The sequence below is a fragment of the Bolinopsis microptera genome, chromosome 1, assembly GCF_026151205.1.
Source record: "Bolinopsis microptera isolate Bmic1 chromosome 1, MBARI_Bmic_1.0, whole genome shotgun sequence".
Lineage (NCBI taxonomy): Eukaryota > Metazoa > Ctenophora > Tentaculata > Lobata > Bolinopsidae > Bolinopsis > Bolinopsis microptera.
This window is the reverse complement of record NC_087072.1, coordinates 22,868,397-22,882,305: the sequence shown is the minus strand read 5'-3', so window position 1 is coordinate 22,882,305 and position 13,909 is coordinate 22,868,397. Positions and strand designations below refer to the sequence as shown.

The following is a 13,909-nucleotide window of genomic DNA, read 5'->3' as shown; positions in this document are numbered from 1 at the left end:
GGTTTATATCATAGTATTATAGTTTAGTAGTATATATCATAGTGAAATCTTACAATTATTTATAAATTTATAGATGTGGATTCCGGTGGAGTGGCGGCAGCAATTTACCGATCAGCATTCACTATTGACCAATCAATCCCCAGAATCATTGTCATATGTCAAAATAATATGCTTCACCTCCCGGCTCCCCACCAGAATCCACATCTATAGGTAACTCTAATTAAATAATTAATTTTATTAATGTATTTGGTTGAACCGCTACCATCAGCTTATAAGCCACTACTTTGCAGGAATAACAAATATGCACGAGATGGGTATGGGAATATCAGGAATAAACCCTCATAAGGGGACAGCCAGGAACCCTCACAACCCCCAGCATATTACTGGAGGCAGCAGTAGTGGTAGTGCTGCAGCTGTTACTTCTGGGATTGTCCCTTTCGCTCTTGGTTCGTTTTTGAAACTGTGGAAGAATTCGGGCTCACATTTAAATTTAATTTCTTCGTTTTAAAACTCAGAAAATATAAAATAAACTCTCTGTCATAATAGATATGAGTAGCTGTGTTTTTCTACAAAATACTAATCAGGAACTGACGGAGGAGGGAGTGTTCGGATACCGACAGCTTTTTGTGGAATGCAGGGCCTGAAGCCCACTTTTGGTCGTGTTGCTGCCTCCAATACAGCCCTTCAAAACTCTTCCACGACTAGCATTGGTGTTATTGCTAACAATGTTGCTGACGTTGCTTTGGTAAGTTCAAACGCCAAAGTTTGCTCATAATAACACGAATAGTGAATCTGCCAAGTGCCAATGTTTTCTTTGTAATTGTTTACCAATCGCCAGGATATAATTAAACAAATATTTTTATAATCAGAAATAAACATCTTTCAGGTAATGAGCTTGATGTTCATAAGAGCATCAGACCCCCGTTTCTTTAACCAAGGAGTCTGTAACCCTGTAAGGGCTCTTTCAGAAAAGTCTTTCTCAGAGATGAAGTTCGGAACTAATTCTCATTACGTGTCTAACTCGCACAAAGAAATACAGTATGTCTTTGAGTCCATTATTAAACCAAAATTACCCAATCTCATTGAAGTTGAAATGAATGAGTTGTACATGAGTAAGATAGCCCACTTGAATATAATCCTGGCTGAAACTGCCCAAGATGAACGGTGTTGGCAAGAACATCAAGGGACGCTTGCCCCTCAAACGAAGATAGTATATAGTACTTGCCGGGGATTAACACTTCGTCACTACATGCAAAGCTCTGCCCAAAAAACACGGGCTATCAAAATGTTCAAATCGATGTTTGAAAAAGTAGATGTCCTGGTTACTCCTACAACAGCATGTCTTCCTAAAAGGATTGACCCCAACTCTCTGTCACATGGCGATCTGGATGAAAATAACATCCTGATGACGATGTGGTTTGTGTATCTAGCCAACTTGTGTGGGCTGCCCGCTATGAGCATTAATGCAGGGTACTCTGAGAATGGTTTACCAGTTGGAGTCATGTTAACCGCTCCATGGTGGAGAGAGGACCTGCTCTTCTCTGCAGCAAAACATCTGGAGACAGAGCTCGCTAAACCTAGCAGATTCCATTGTCCTGTTTCAAAGTAGAACATACAAGGAAATGGACATGATGGTGCCCCCATATTACATGGATTATTGAGGGTACATACTTCATGGGAGAAAAACAAAGTTCTACCTAGCATACCTGAACTGATTTTGTTGTTTGTTGTCAATCAAAAAACCAATCAATCACTTGCATCAATAATATGATATATAATGTATTATATAATGATAGGTAATATACATTATACAATATAATACATGTAGCGTAAAATATTAGCGGTACTTAAATCTTTAATCGTTCTTTTCAATCGCTCTTTTCTCTTTAATATATCTTTGCAAATAAGTTAATAATAGCTTCAACTCGTACTGAATACTACAGCTAAAGCTATAGTAGGACTCTATAATCATGATCACCTAGGAGATACTCTGAAAGACCTTCATTGGCTGCCTATAAGTTACAGAATTCGGTACTAGTTATGTCTTACTGGTAAGTGGTATCAGGTATGGGGCCAAATTATTTATGTACTATGTTTAAATTTGCACACTATAATTATTACCCTTAGAGCGTTTCAGAAAGATGGCCCTACATTATGGAATGAGCTGCCTTTTAAAATTGGAAATCGCGTGCCATTGTCATTGGACTCTTTTGAAGTGTATCTAAAAACACTTATCTACAAACGTGCTTATGATATTGATTTCTAATTAGTTTATTTATTAATATTAACTAATTAGAAATTACGTAATATGTGAACAACCCCTAAGCTTATGATTTTGTACTTGTGAAGAATTATAATCATATTTGTCTAGTAGTGATAAGAATGTTTAATAATTTTCAGAATGAAATTGATATGATATGGAGTTTTAAAATTGAAAGTTGATTTTGTTGCGAAGCATGAGTGTTTGGGAGTTGGGAAGCATCATCGCACTTGCCATTCGTGGTAAAAATTGCGAGATTAATTTTCGTGATTTCAGTTATTAATGGCAAGAACCAGTGAATTTGTACGCTCAATCGGGGTCAATTCCAATTGCGATTACGTTCCTCCCTACTCTTAGAATTTTAAGGGCGTATGCCTGTGGATAATGGATATGGTTGATCAAAAGAGTGGTACTTGTACAGAGGCAACATATAAAGATATAGGCGAGGTAATATTTTGCAAAAAGGGCGATTCCACCCATACCTACAAATATTTATGTACGGCACATTTGAAGACAATAAACACCGCCATTAGGCTGAACAATTCGCCACATTTTCAGCCTGGATTATTCGACAGCGTAGTATATGACGTTGCATTACACGATTGTTGAGTTCAACACAACAAATAACTTGCAAGATTAATGTCTTGAGCAGAGTTTCCTGACAAGTTTTACAATTAGTTTTTACAATAAGATGGGCAGGATGACTGGGGCTAGTTGCTGTTTATGAGCATAATTGAGGCACAGTGTTCAATGTAATAATATTGTAACTTTACAATATTGTCTAATTACAACTTTATCTATATCTGACTTGATTTCGATCTGTTGAGGGATTACGATCCAACTTGACGAGTTATTCATTTCCCAAGATTCGCCTTCTTTTGTTTCAATTGTCGATCATAGCATTTTTTTTCCGGAAGAACGATTTTCTATATGAGTTTTACTGATTTTTAATAACAATATTTACACGTGCCCGGTTAAATATTATTTTTACCAACACACAGTTTCATCACCAAATGAACGTATTTTGAATTAGATATACCTTAATACCGTTACTAACATAAATTATTTCATTGAGACGTGATAAATTTTATTCTGTAGTATAGACTGTACTATCTCGATGAGCAACAAACATAATATACACTTATATGTATAATAGGCAGAATTTACTCGCCCGCTCGCGCTCCCAATAGTTACCCTCGTTTATATCGAAAATAAGTTTCATACTATTTACGTCTTCAGTTTACAAATCAGTGAAACACAAACATACTATGCGGGGGGACTACAGACCCCCTCAAAGTCCTTTACAACGTTACTGCCAGGTTACATAGCACTGAAAATCAATATCATCAGAAATTCAAATTCAAAGCAATGCCGTCATAGTATTACAAAGCCCCAAAACGCAACAATGCTTCGAACTCTATTATAACATGAGCATGCAAATAACATAAATCATCTATAATTTTCTGAGTGGAGTTGTACCCCATTTATAATTACTTACATGCTACGAATTTTGACTGATTAAATTTTGCATTTGTTACAATTTTCACGTTTGAGTTAATAAACTGTGATGATTATGTAGTTATATTATATGAATTTTACTAGCTCGTGCTTATCTTAAAGTTAAATGTTTTTACAGGCTCTAATGATGTAGTTTTACGAAGATTTTAAGCCTTACGTTGTGTGTTTCCCTTCGTGTCCAAAAGCATTATAGACAATAATTTTAAGCTGAATCCCTGCCCCCCCGTGCTAACCCCTGATGCTAACCCCTTACATTTCTAGAGCATAGGATGGTGTCGCTAAGTTACTCAAGCGTGATGCCCCAGGAGGCCCCGCCAGCCTGTCTAATTTTGGGAGAACAAGCTAACTTACAGCGGATTAGCTTTAGTGATGTTGAAAGTCTTATCTCTAACAGAGTTTCTGCTAAGGTTAGTTTTAGTTTTATAATTGGGAAATTCTAGCCGTAGCTCTATTCTTTTATAAAATTTTCCCAGATGAAATTTTCGGTTAATCTTGAAATTTGCATGTATGAATTTGTAATACTGTATATAATTATAAACGAATAATAATAATAAATTGAAATTGAATAACACCGCTTTTAAGATAAATCTTATACTCAGCAGTGTTTGAACATCCAACTATAATAATACGTTTATAAAGAACCAATAAAGCACAAGATGATTACACTAGACTCGACCAGGTGTTTAACGAGGTGTTAGCAGACATTGGGGAGAGCGAGGGAGTGAGTCTGTACCCGAAGGCAGTTTCCTTGGCGACGCTGAGTAGCAAACACTCTCGTCACACCACGCCCACAGCCGCGCATCATGTCATGGACACAGTGTCAAAACACCTACCTAAGAATGGCAACAGTGCAGTTGTCGTGGTCAGTCATTCACATCTTCAATATCTACTTAAAATAAGAACGTGATAGTGAACTTGCAACACATACTTTTTTCTTTTGCTTTTACTGACCTCAGTAGAAGCAGATGTTTGCCTGGTAGTGGCAGTGCCAGTCTAGTGCTGAGATATTTTCCTGGAATTTCTAATAATCTTTATCCACGTGTGCAGGTTGTGTGTCATCGCCAGCACGTGTTCGCGTGTGGTGTTGCTGTTGCACGTGCGTTTCCCACATACTCTTTGAAAACACGTGATGTAACCACTCGTGACGTCACAGTTTGCTTCATAACTCCTGACGACTCATCCCCTCTAACAGAGCAAGACATAAAGGTCCTAACCTCAACTGCGAAATGTAAGTTTACGTTGTTATGGATATCAATAGATCAGAAAAACCATACAATGTTGATCGTTGAGGGTCGAGGGGGGTTTATCTGGAAAATATCTAAAAAGAACAAAAAACCCCAACAATTGCACTGCTAAAACTCTAGTAATATTATAAGAGTCTTAAAATACGTTGTGACATGTACAGTGATAATGTTCACTCTGTAGCTTGGCTTTCAGGATTGTTCGAAATATCTGTGTACAAAGTTGTACATGCTACATTGCAGTGTTAATCAGGACAATTCTGCAAGGTAACCTGGAAAACTTTGTTCCAAGAGATAAGGAATCTGGTGTAAACCATTCTCAATTATCATGCTATCTTCAAAATATTAATTCACTTCGTTCTAGAATTTTGAGAAATTTCCATCAGTTTTTCATAAAATTCTGTTCGAATTTCATAGACAAATTCTGAATTCATGTTTGAATTCGACACCTTTTATCTCAGTTAATATATATATTATATACATATATATGATAAATCACATGATTTCATATTATATAATACTAGCAGGAACCCGTGAAATATAACCCTAAACGGTGTCAAGACTCAAGATACTGAAATAATTATTACCTATTTAATTGGCGTTTTTGACACCACTTGGGGGTCCAAATTTTCGGCTCTAAAACCATTATTCCTCGGCCAATTTTTTATTTTTTCATGCTGATTTGGAGGATATTAAAGCATTTGACCCAGCCAAAAAAGTTTCAGTTGTATATCTTTTACGGTTTTTGCAGAAAGTTGCGTTAAAGTCGATGCCGTGGTGTCAGTAAAATGGCACAGATATATATATATATATCGTCTCGCTTTATATATAGTAAGATATATGAGATCATGTTATTTAGAGGCTTATATCGGAATTCAGATTCCTTAGTTACCTTATAAACGAAAGCAAAACTACATTATTGTATGTTGACCCTATGTCCTAATAAGGTGCACGACAACATACAGATAAACGATCATAATTATAACTTACAATTAGTTGACTTATTATTATTATAAGTCAATTTAGTTGTTTCGTAAAAAACGTGTAAAATGTGTATAGAAAGTCATAATATTTCCTTAAATCGTTATTCGTAAGGTTATGTTACAATCAGTGTTTTCACTGCCAGTGCCACAGCGCAGACATTTGTGTAATTAGACAAACTTTAAATGTTTTATGGTAGTGCCGCTACCAGTGTCCCGGGTAAGAGTAAGTCTGTAACCTACAGTCTACACGGATTTGCTGACCAGTGGACACTGGAAACCCACCACATAAACAATGGCCTGTTTTAGGACATTAAAATTTTAAACACACAACAATCATCCTAAAATCTGCTCGCACATGAAATATTAAAACCCCCTCAACAGTATGCCAGCGAAAGCAGGATTAATGAACGAATAGTGTGACATTGGGTTCTCAACCATGGAAATTTAGAAGTCCCTACATGCTGTTCTTTCTGGCTCCATGTGCTAGTTAGGGGTCTGAGGTATCCGAAAAATCATGTTTTGAGTACCCAAAGTGTTCTGGGTGCCAGGAATGAGGTTATTAAAGCGGCGAAAATGACCGATTTTGGACTATTTATGAGCTTTTTTGCCCATTTTCATGAGATAAAGAATCAGGAAAGCTGCTCTAGATGATTGAAATGGTTGATACCAATGAGGATACACCCAACACACATAAATATTCGTGATATATGTGATTTTAATGAGAAAAATATGATCTCAGGGCCCATTTTATACCAAAATTTGCCAAAACCACTCGCACTTGTCAAAGCTTCCTCATTTTAGACACATTTAATGATTATTATGGTATCTAACTTATGGTGGATCTGATAGGAGTATGTCGTAGCTTCATTTTAAGCCATCAATGAGCATGCTGGTGTGTATGAAAGTACTTTTATCCTCCCGTGGCCGTCCATTGATATAGTCTGGGCCATGCGCGCGCGCGCTTTTACAAACATGAATTTTCTCCCACAGTATCTATCTAAATCTTTTAAAGACATGATTTGAATGCTATCCTACTCAGCACATGAGTGCTACAGGATGGTGAAAGAATTTCTATAAAAAATCGTTAAATGTGGAAGATATGAGGTCATTATATGTGTGTGCGCGCGTGCGCTTTTACAAACTTGATATCCTCAGTCCTTTCACATATACTGAGATTTTGTTTCAAACTTAATTGACTCTGAACCGAAATTGCCAAAGGAAACAGATAGTGTAACTCAGAAAGACCACAAATGTATAGTTTGTGAGATATTGAGGTTATACTCCAAATAATTTACAATGATGTCACACCAGAAAACCTCTATTTTTGGTATATTTAACCTCATATCTTGAACGCGCAGTACTGGATTGAGCTAAACTTGGTCAGGTTTTGTAGCCCTGACTATCCTCGATCATATGGAACAGGAATAAAACTGTTTAGATGTTCTATCTTAATTATATTAGGCACTTAGTTCTGAAAAGTGAGAATGTCATTAATACTGCTTTCACTGATGCAATATAATAGCCTTTGATAACTTGCAATGACATCACACATTCCTGCAGCAATTCGTCTGGCAGCCGACATAGTGGATCGTCCCCGTAACGAGATGACATGTGACGACCTGGTGAAGTGTGCAGTGAAGATAGGACGAGATCTGGGGGTTGATGTGACGGTTGTTAGCGGGGAACAGCTCAAGGAACAGGGATTCGGAGGTCAGTTGTTAGGTTGCAATTGTTGTTGTGTCTGTAATATAGATTACAATAGTTATTGTGGCGGTTAGCTGTCTGTGGTTGCATAGTTATTGTCTTATTGTGTTAGCCATAATATACTCGCCACAACTGCACTGTACAATGTACATACATCAAAGAAACTACTGACTGTGACCGTGGTGACCTAGTGGGGGGGGGGGGGGGGGGGGGGCGTAACCCCATGCCTATTTCCCAACAATTTTTGGTAAAATGGACATGTCCTTAAAAACAGCTACAAATTAAGTTATGATAGAAAAATAAACATCCCCATTTTGTTCGCCGTCCTCTAATTAACAAATACAGCTAAATAGAGTATGGTGTCAGGAATATTTCTTTTTAGATTTTGACCAAAATAATTATGAAAATGATACCCATTTTTCCCTCAAGTTTTGGTCAAATGGGCATGGTCATCGAAGGGGTTGTCTCACACACCCAGTAACTTATAAACTCTTAATTACTGACTAGTAACCATGGTAACACCCAGGTATCTACGGGGTTGGAAAAGCAGCCGAGTCTCCCCCAGCTCTCTGTGTTCTGTCTCACAAGCCTGCAGGAGCTACTAAAACTATCGCTTGGTGTGGCAAGGGCATCATGTACGATACTGGTAAGTTCATCTTCCGTTTCTGTCAATTTTACCTCCAATATATAACAAACATATAATAGCGCTCGCAACTCCATTTGCGAGCTGTAATTTATTCATGCGAATGGTCACTTTTTGGGAAATTGTCCGTGTTTTAAGCCGTTGCCGGGGAGATTTCGTCAAGTTTAAAATATAGTATAAATAATGTGAGGTTTTGATGATGATTGAAAATATCACAAGTCTGATGTTGTGATAGTTTATTAGAATGTCTAAACTCTGATCGTTTAAACATGTTTTAGTTTATCTTGAGGACTGAGGTTGAAGTATGTTTTGGTCAATCTCCAAAAATTGTTTAATTTTTGCTTTTTGTCAATTTCAAACTCAACGTCGTCAGTGAAAGCTCATTAAAAGATATCTATGAACGTTTTAGTACATTTCCAGACTTTATTTTGACATAGAACAACTTAATCGCTATGTCCAGGTTCACAAACACTTCTAGAAGGTTCTCCTTTGTACAAATTCATACAAAATATATGAGTTGTCTCATAACGTCTACAGTGAAGTGCGAAACTACAAATCTAATGGTATTACCCTGCGTATTTGGTCACAATAACAATTATTGTAGTTTGTCAGACTAATAACGTAAGATTAGTGCCCCCTGTTCTCCGTGCCTGATATCGGTCCTGCTCTCAGCTCTGTGCTACTACATACTACATAGTATAGATCAAATTCCTTAATCTTGTTGTAGTTGTATTGTCGCGGTTGCCATGATCCCGTTGCTCTTCACTCTTTTCCCTAGCCTGAGTGCTTCTCTCGATCTTAAGAGCAGATTGTATTACCAGCTGACAGAGGGAATTATCTCTGTTAATTATAATGATTAACTTAGACAGATTTATGGGACCTATCTCCGTACTTCTACTCTCATATCAGCGAAACTTTAGTTTCTCAGTTGTGTTTGACTATTTTCTTATTTGTTTTATTTAACTCATGATGTCGCATGAGTGTTTCGTACATAACCTGTGTCTCAATCCCTGTTTCTATTTTAGCTACTTGCTAAATATTCTTGTACTCGACGTTCATGAACAATGAACCTGAGTGTTGTGTATGAGTCATTCCCGAGCCTTCCCCTATCTTGGCTACTTGCTAAATCTTATAGCACATGACAACCACGACAGTTCTAAAGGGGCAGGAACCTAAGCATGTGACGTGTCTTCATTTGTAGCGAGAATAATATTGCTTGAGTATTAGGCGTGGGAAGGATGTTTGAAATTTAACTTATTGACCTTTACTTGGTGATATAATTGAAAGTGAATGGATTAGCATGTTATAAGGTATACGAGGTTTTGTTCTCTCAATTTCCCAAGCGTGTCAGCAAATCAAATAAACTTTAATAGTTTGATTCCTCACCTCAAAGTATTCATTTTAAACAACTCTGATTCTCTAAATCGGCTTCTCCAAAACAAGTGGTCATGTGACCAAAGTGATCACGTGACCAGCCGCCAGACTGACCACGTGACTCAGATCTCATTGAGCGAGCAACAGATGACAAGCAAGTTTTATTGACTTATCTCCTCAGTATGTTCGTCTCCGTTCGTTCCTCCTGCTAATACTTGCTTACAACTGGTTTTTGCCAGCCGTACCGTCTTCTGATTGGTCTAAACACAATAAAAACCGCTCTTTCCGAGGGAGGATGTTTTTATCGTTATATATTTTGCTTTATAATATGAGTGCAATATACTTGCGGTTATATCCTAAGGCGTGATTCGTGAAGTTCTCCACCGAGCATATCAGCGAGAGAAAGCTTTGTAACTCGATGCGGGATATAACCGAGCAGCTATGAAATGGTCTGCCACTTTCTATTAATCTATTCATCTCATGTCGCTTATTTTTATTTAAAGTACAGTGCTAAGTGCACGTTATGTTTGACATAGTGATCTCTACAATTTGATTAAATATGTTGCGCCTGTTTTGATTTCTGTCGCTTGACTAGAAATTTTCGAAGATTTTTAAGAATTGATTTTTCGGCTGCTTGAAAAACGTGTTTCATTGCTGTTGTTTAATTTTCTAATTGAGCTTAGCTAAATTACTGGCTGTGCTGTTTAATAAACATTGATTTAACATTCAGCTGAGATGTATTAAGCTACAAGTACACAGTAGTACAAGGCTACAGCAGTCTCACACGTCGACTGCCACAACTCCTCTAGAACGCTGCACACTCTGTCACTCCAAGCCATGGTGGCTATATACTCCCTCAAAAGTAGGGACACTGGCCTGCTCAGAAACTCCCGACTGATGGGAATCCCGGAGTTCCGGTGCATGGCAAACGATGTTGAGATGTATAGACGGTCTAAAGTCTGTTCATTTGGGAGCCCCCAAAAGTTAAACGGGACCAGCGCGTTTCAGGAGAAATTTTACTACATTCTCAGTGATTTACTGTGGAGGGTTTGTGAGAACTATAACGAGATCTCACAAGCTGATTTCTATAAGCTGTACCGCTGGTTCCACGTGACTAGAAAACTCCTGAAACCGCCACCTCCTAAACCTGATTATGTTTCCCCCTTTGCCAAGAAGGACGGCCCTAAGAAACCCATGGCCACAATAAGGATGTTCACGAGGAAAAACTTGGCGTCATACGAGTCACTGTTAGCTGAACAGGATACGATGAGAAGTAAAGTGGACCCAGCCCGTTACTTGGGATCTCATGTTAGCCTCACCGACTCATTAACTTCCACCCTACGTCTGGGATCCCCTTCCTTAGCAAGATCCGGCGATGCACTTCTTCTTGCACTTTCTGAAAACGAGAAAGCCGCTGAAGGTGTATCAGAAGGGCCTGCTGTTTGGAATGTTAGGAATGAGAGTGCTGGCAAGAGCCGGACTCTTGGTACCATACGACCGGAGAGAAGTGCTACTGCTCCTCCATCCTCTCTACAAAGACGTTTTACTCAACCTACTGTCAGCGGACAAACAGCGAGTACTGATTATCTACCTAACATAAGTAGGTCTCAGAGTCCCTCCAAAATTAGAGCAGGAGGCGAGGTAGGTGAAGTGGATGCGGATGTGACCATAGTTGATGCTGATGCAGTGTTGGATCAAGGTTCGGAGCTGATGTTCCGGATGCAGGGATCACCAAGTCATCCACCTACACCTCGCGCTCATACTCCTCCCCTTCCCAGTGTCGATGTGCTTTCGAAGCGACAGTTAAAACTAATAGGAACGCACACCACTTCGCCTAGCATTTCCCATAAAGCCCTCAATATCGACAAGCCTCTTTCAGACCTGATAAACTCTGATACCATCTCCCCAATCCCAAAGCGGGCGGTGACTGCCCCAGCTCCTGGTATAACAACGTCAGCTCTGTTTGAGATGGCCGGACAAGTTGGTGAAAGGATGATGGTAAATAGAGCTCGACTTCTGTTCCTACAACACAACGCCAACCAGGGCCCCGAAAATGCCGGAACCTACCAGCCTCAATCCAAACCTCCCACCGCTCCACCAGGGTTAAATTACACCACTCCCCTTCCCTCTGTGCAGGCATTTGACAGCAAAACAACTAGCGGTATATCTTCTGAGAGAGCAACTACCGCCCCAACTTCGGTGACTCGGCCCACTATAACGATCAGAAGACGAAGGAGTATTAGGTCCGCCAAACTAAGGGGGTCAGCCAATACTTCTCAGAGCGTCCCGGGGAGATGTGTGAGTAAAGCAAGAGAGACACAGCTGACCGAGGCCTTCACTATCAGAGCGGTGACCCCACAAGCACCCTCCAAGACCCCTCATCCCCTCACCCCTCCTCCCACTGCCTCATCAGTTAGCACCCTCAGCTCTACTTTCACCCCAGATGAAGATGGTGCATTTGAGTTCAGGGACATGCGCTTACAACGTACTCCACACAAGGAGAGATGTGCTAATTACAAGGACCCGTACCAGGAAACAGTTGGTTATCTCACCCTAGAGGACGAAGAAGATGACATTTCTCTTTCTCAAACACCTCTTCTTAATATATCTCATGATGGATTCTCGTCTTTATCTTCTTTCCTGCCCTCTAATACCAGTCTTATCAGCTAGGAACTCATACATTGTACTAATTAGCCTGGCAGAGTGGCAGGGTGTTTGGAAAGAGGTGTTTTCAGTGTGTACTTAATAAGATTTTTTCTTGATTTGTTATTTGAAATATTTTAACTATGTGAAATGTGTTATTGGGTTTTCACACGGCTGAGCTGCCCGATGTTTGCATTTGCTCAACAGTAATGACTGGAACAGTTAAACTCACGCCAATCTTATAAAATGTTAATACTTTGTACTTTTATAGCATACTTTTAAAAATAAAACAAGGATTGTTTATAGTTGTCAGACAATATTCTGCTGAGCGTATCAATAATTCAATAGAAATTTCTTAAAGATTTTAATACTAATCGTCATGACAGGGAAACAATAATTGCGTACTCCATTCGCGATCGATCGTTTACAAGTTTCTATTCAATGTCAGTAAATGTAGCAACATGCTTTCATGATATTAACACGCAGCACAGAATAGAGAACTTAAAACGTGCTATCATCCATCAACTATAAAACGTCTTAAACATCGTTTCACGCTTGATGGCGCCCGACTAAATAATGGACAGTCTCTTGTTTTCAGTCAGCGTGTTAAAAAGTCGCTAAAGCTCTAAAGGAAAAGCTAGTACAGTAACATCAGCTTTTTATGATTTGTGGGCTAGGTTACTCAAGTTCACTAAAAAACCTGTCTATAGAACAAAGTGATAACAGCTTAGTTTAAAACAGATATCAAGAATACGTTGAGTACTGTTCCGACTATAATATATAATATCTAGTATCTATTGACGGTAACATAATATGCAGGTGGTTTCTCGATCAAGACAAAGACCGGAATGCCTGGAATGAAGAGAGATTGCGGTGGAGCGGCAGGAATTCTTGGTGCTTTCCAGTCTGCTGTGAGTATCACATGATGTGTGGGGCTTTCTCCGTGCTCTTCCTTGTTTCTTTAATTGTGCTATATAGCGGCGACCACAAAGGAAAGAATCCTTTGATCGTTTTTTCTTTCATGTTTTCGGTTTGTATCCTGAGGTTTTCTAGTCAAGCGTCTTGAGTCAATTGACAAGAGATTTTATTTGAAAATTCGAACAGTTATAAATGAAATTTATAGAAATAAAAACATTAAAAAGGTAGTATTTAAATTCACCTTCATCACATTCACCAGGTTGAGTGTGGTTTTTCAGAGAACCTTCACGCAGTGCTCTGTATTGCTGAGAACTCAGTTGGACCGCGCGCTGCTGTCCCTGACGATATCCACATCCTCTACTCAGGCAAGAGTGTCGAGATCAACAACACTGACGCAGAGGGTCGTCTCGTCCTGGGTGATGGGGTCGCGTACGCGCGCAAGGACCTTAACGCGGATATCGTGCTGGATATGTGTACTCTCACAGGAGCTCAAGGGTTAGTTTACAAATTCTTATTTAAAATTGTATGATTTATTTGCTCATTTGAATTGCCTGTTACATCATTCACAAATCACCATTTCTTGGTAACTGTATCTTCGATTGTGTCACGCAACAGCAAAAATCAT

General features: G+C 39.0%; 3 protein-coding genes across 4 annotated transcripts in view; all 3 read left to right on the top strand.

The window, feature by feature from the left end:
- The window catches only part of LOC134825067 (uncharacterized), a 33,722-nt gene extending 30,535 nt beyond the window's left edge, over positions 1–3,187 (top strand). The window contains exons 5-7 of one of the 2 annotated variants that reach the window (XM_063837197.1): positions 291–446; positions 585–745; positions 887–3,187. In XM_063837197.1, the coding sequence (XP_063693267.1) occupies positions 291–446; positions 585–745; positions 887–1,609 (1,040 nt within the window). In that variant the 3' untranslated portion in view covers positions 1,610–3,187. The remainder of the gene's footprint in view (positions 1–290; positions 447–584; positions 746–886) is intronic. The other variant, XM_063837205.1, reaches the window with a different exon arrangement.
- The window catches only part of LOC134825041 (uncharacterized), an 852,482-nt gene that overhangs the window by 604,829 nt on the left and 233,744 nt on the right, over positions 1–13,909 (top strand). The window lies entirely within an intron of this gene.
- The window catches only part of LOC134825105 (probable aminopeptidase NPEPL1), a 67,523-nt gene that overhangs the window by 30,540 nt on the left and 23,074 nt on the right, over positions 1–13,909 (top strand). Inside the window, exons 2-8 of the mRNA XM_063837247.1 lie at positions 4,041–4,185; positions 4,458–4,640; positions 4,826–5,006; positions 7,563–7,712; positions 8,233–8,352; positions 13,186–13,277; positions 13,544–13,779. Coding sequence (XP_063693317.1) covers positions 4,048–4,185; positions 4,458–4,640; positions 4,826–5,006; positions 7,563–7,712; positions 8,233–8,352; positions 13,186–13,277; positions 13,544–13,779 — 1,100 coding nt within the window. The 5' untranslated portion in view covers positions 4,041–4,047. The remainder of the gene's footprint in view (positions 1–4,040; positions 4,186–4,457; positions 4,641–4,825; positions 5,007–7,562; positions 7,713–8,232; positions 8,353–13,185; positions 13,278–13,543; positions 13,780–13,909) is intronic.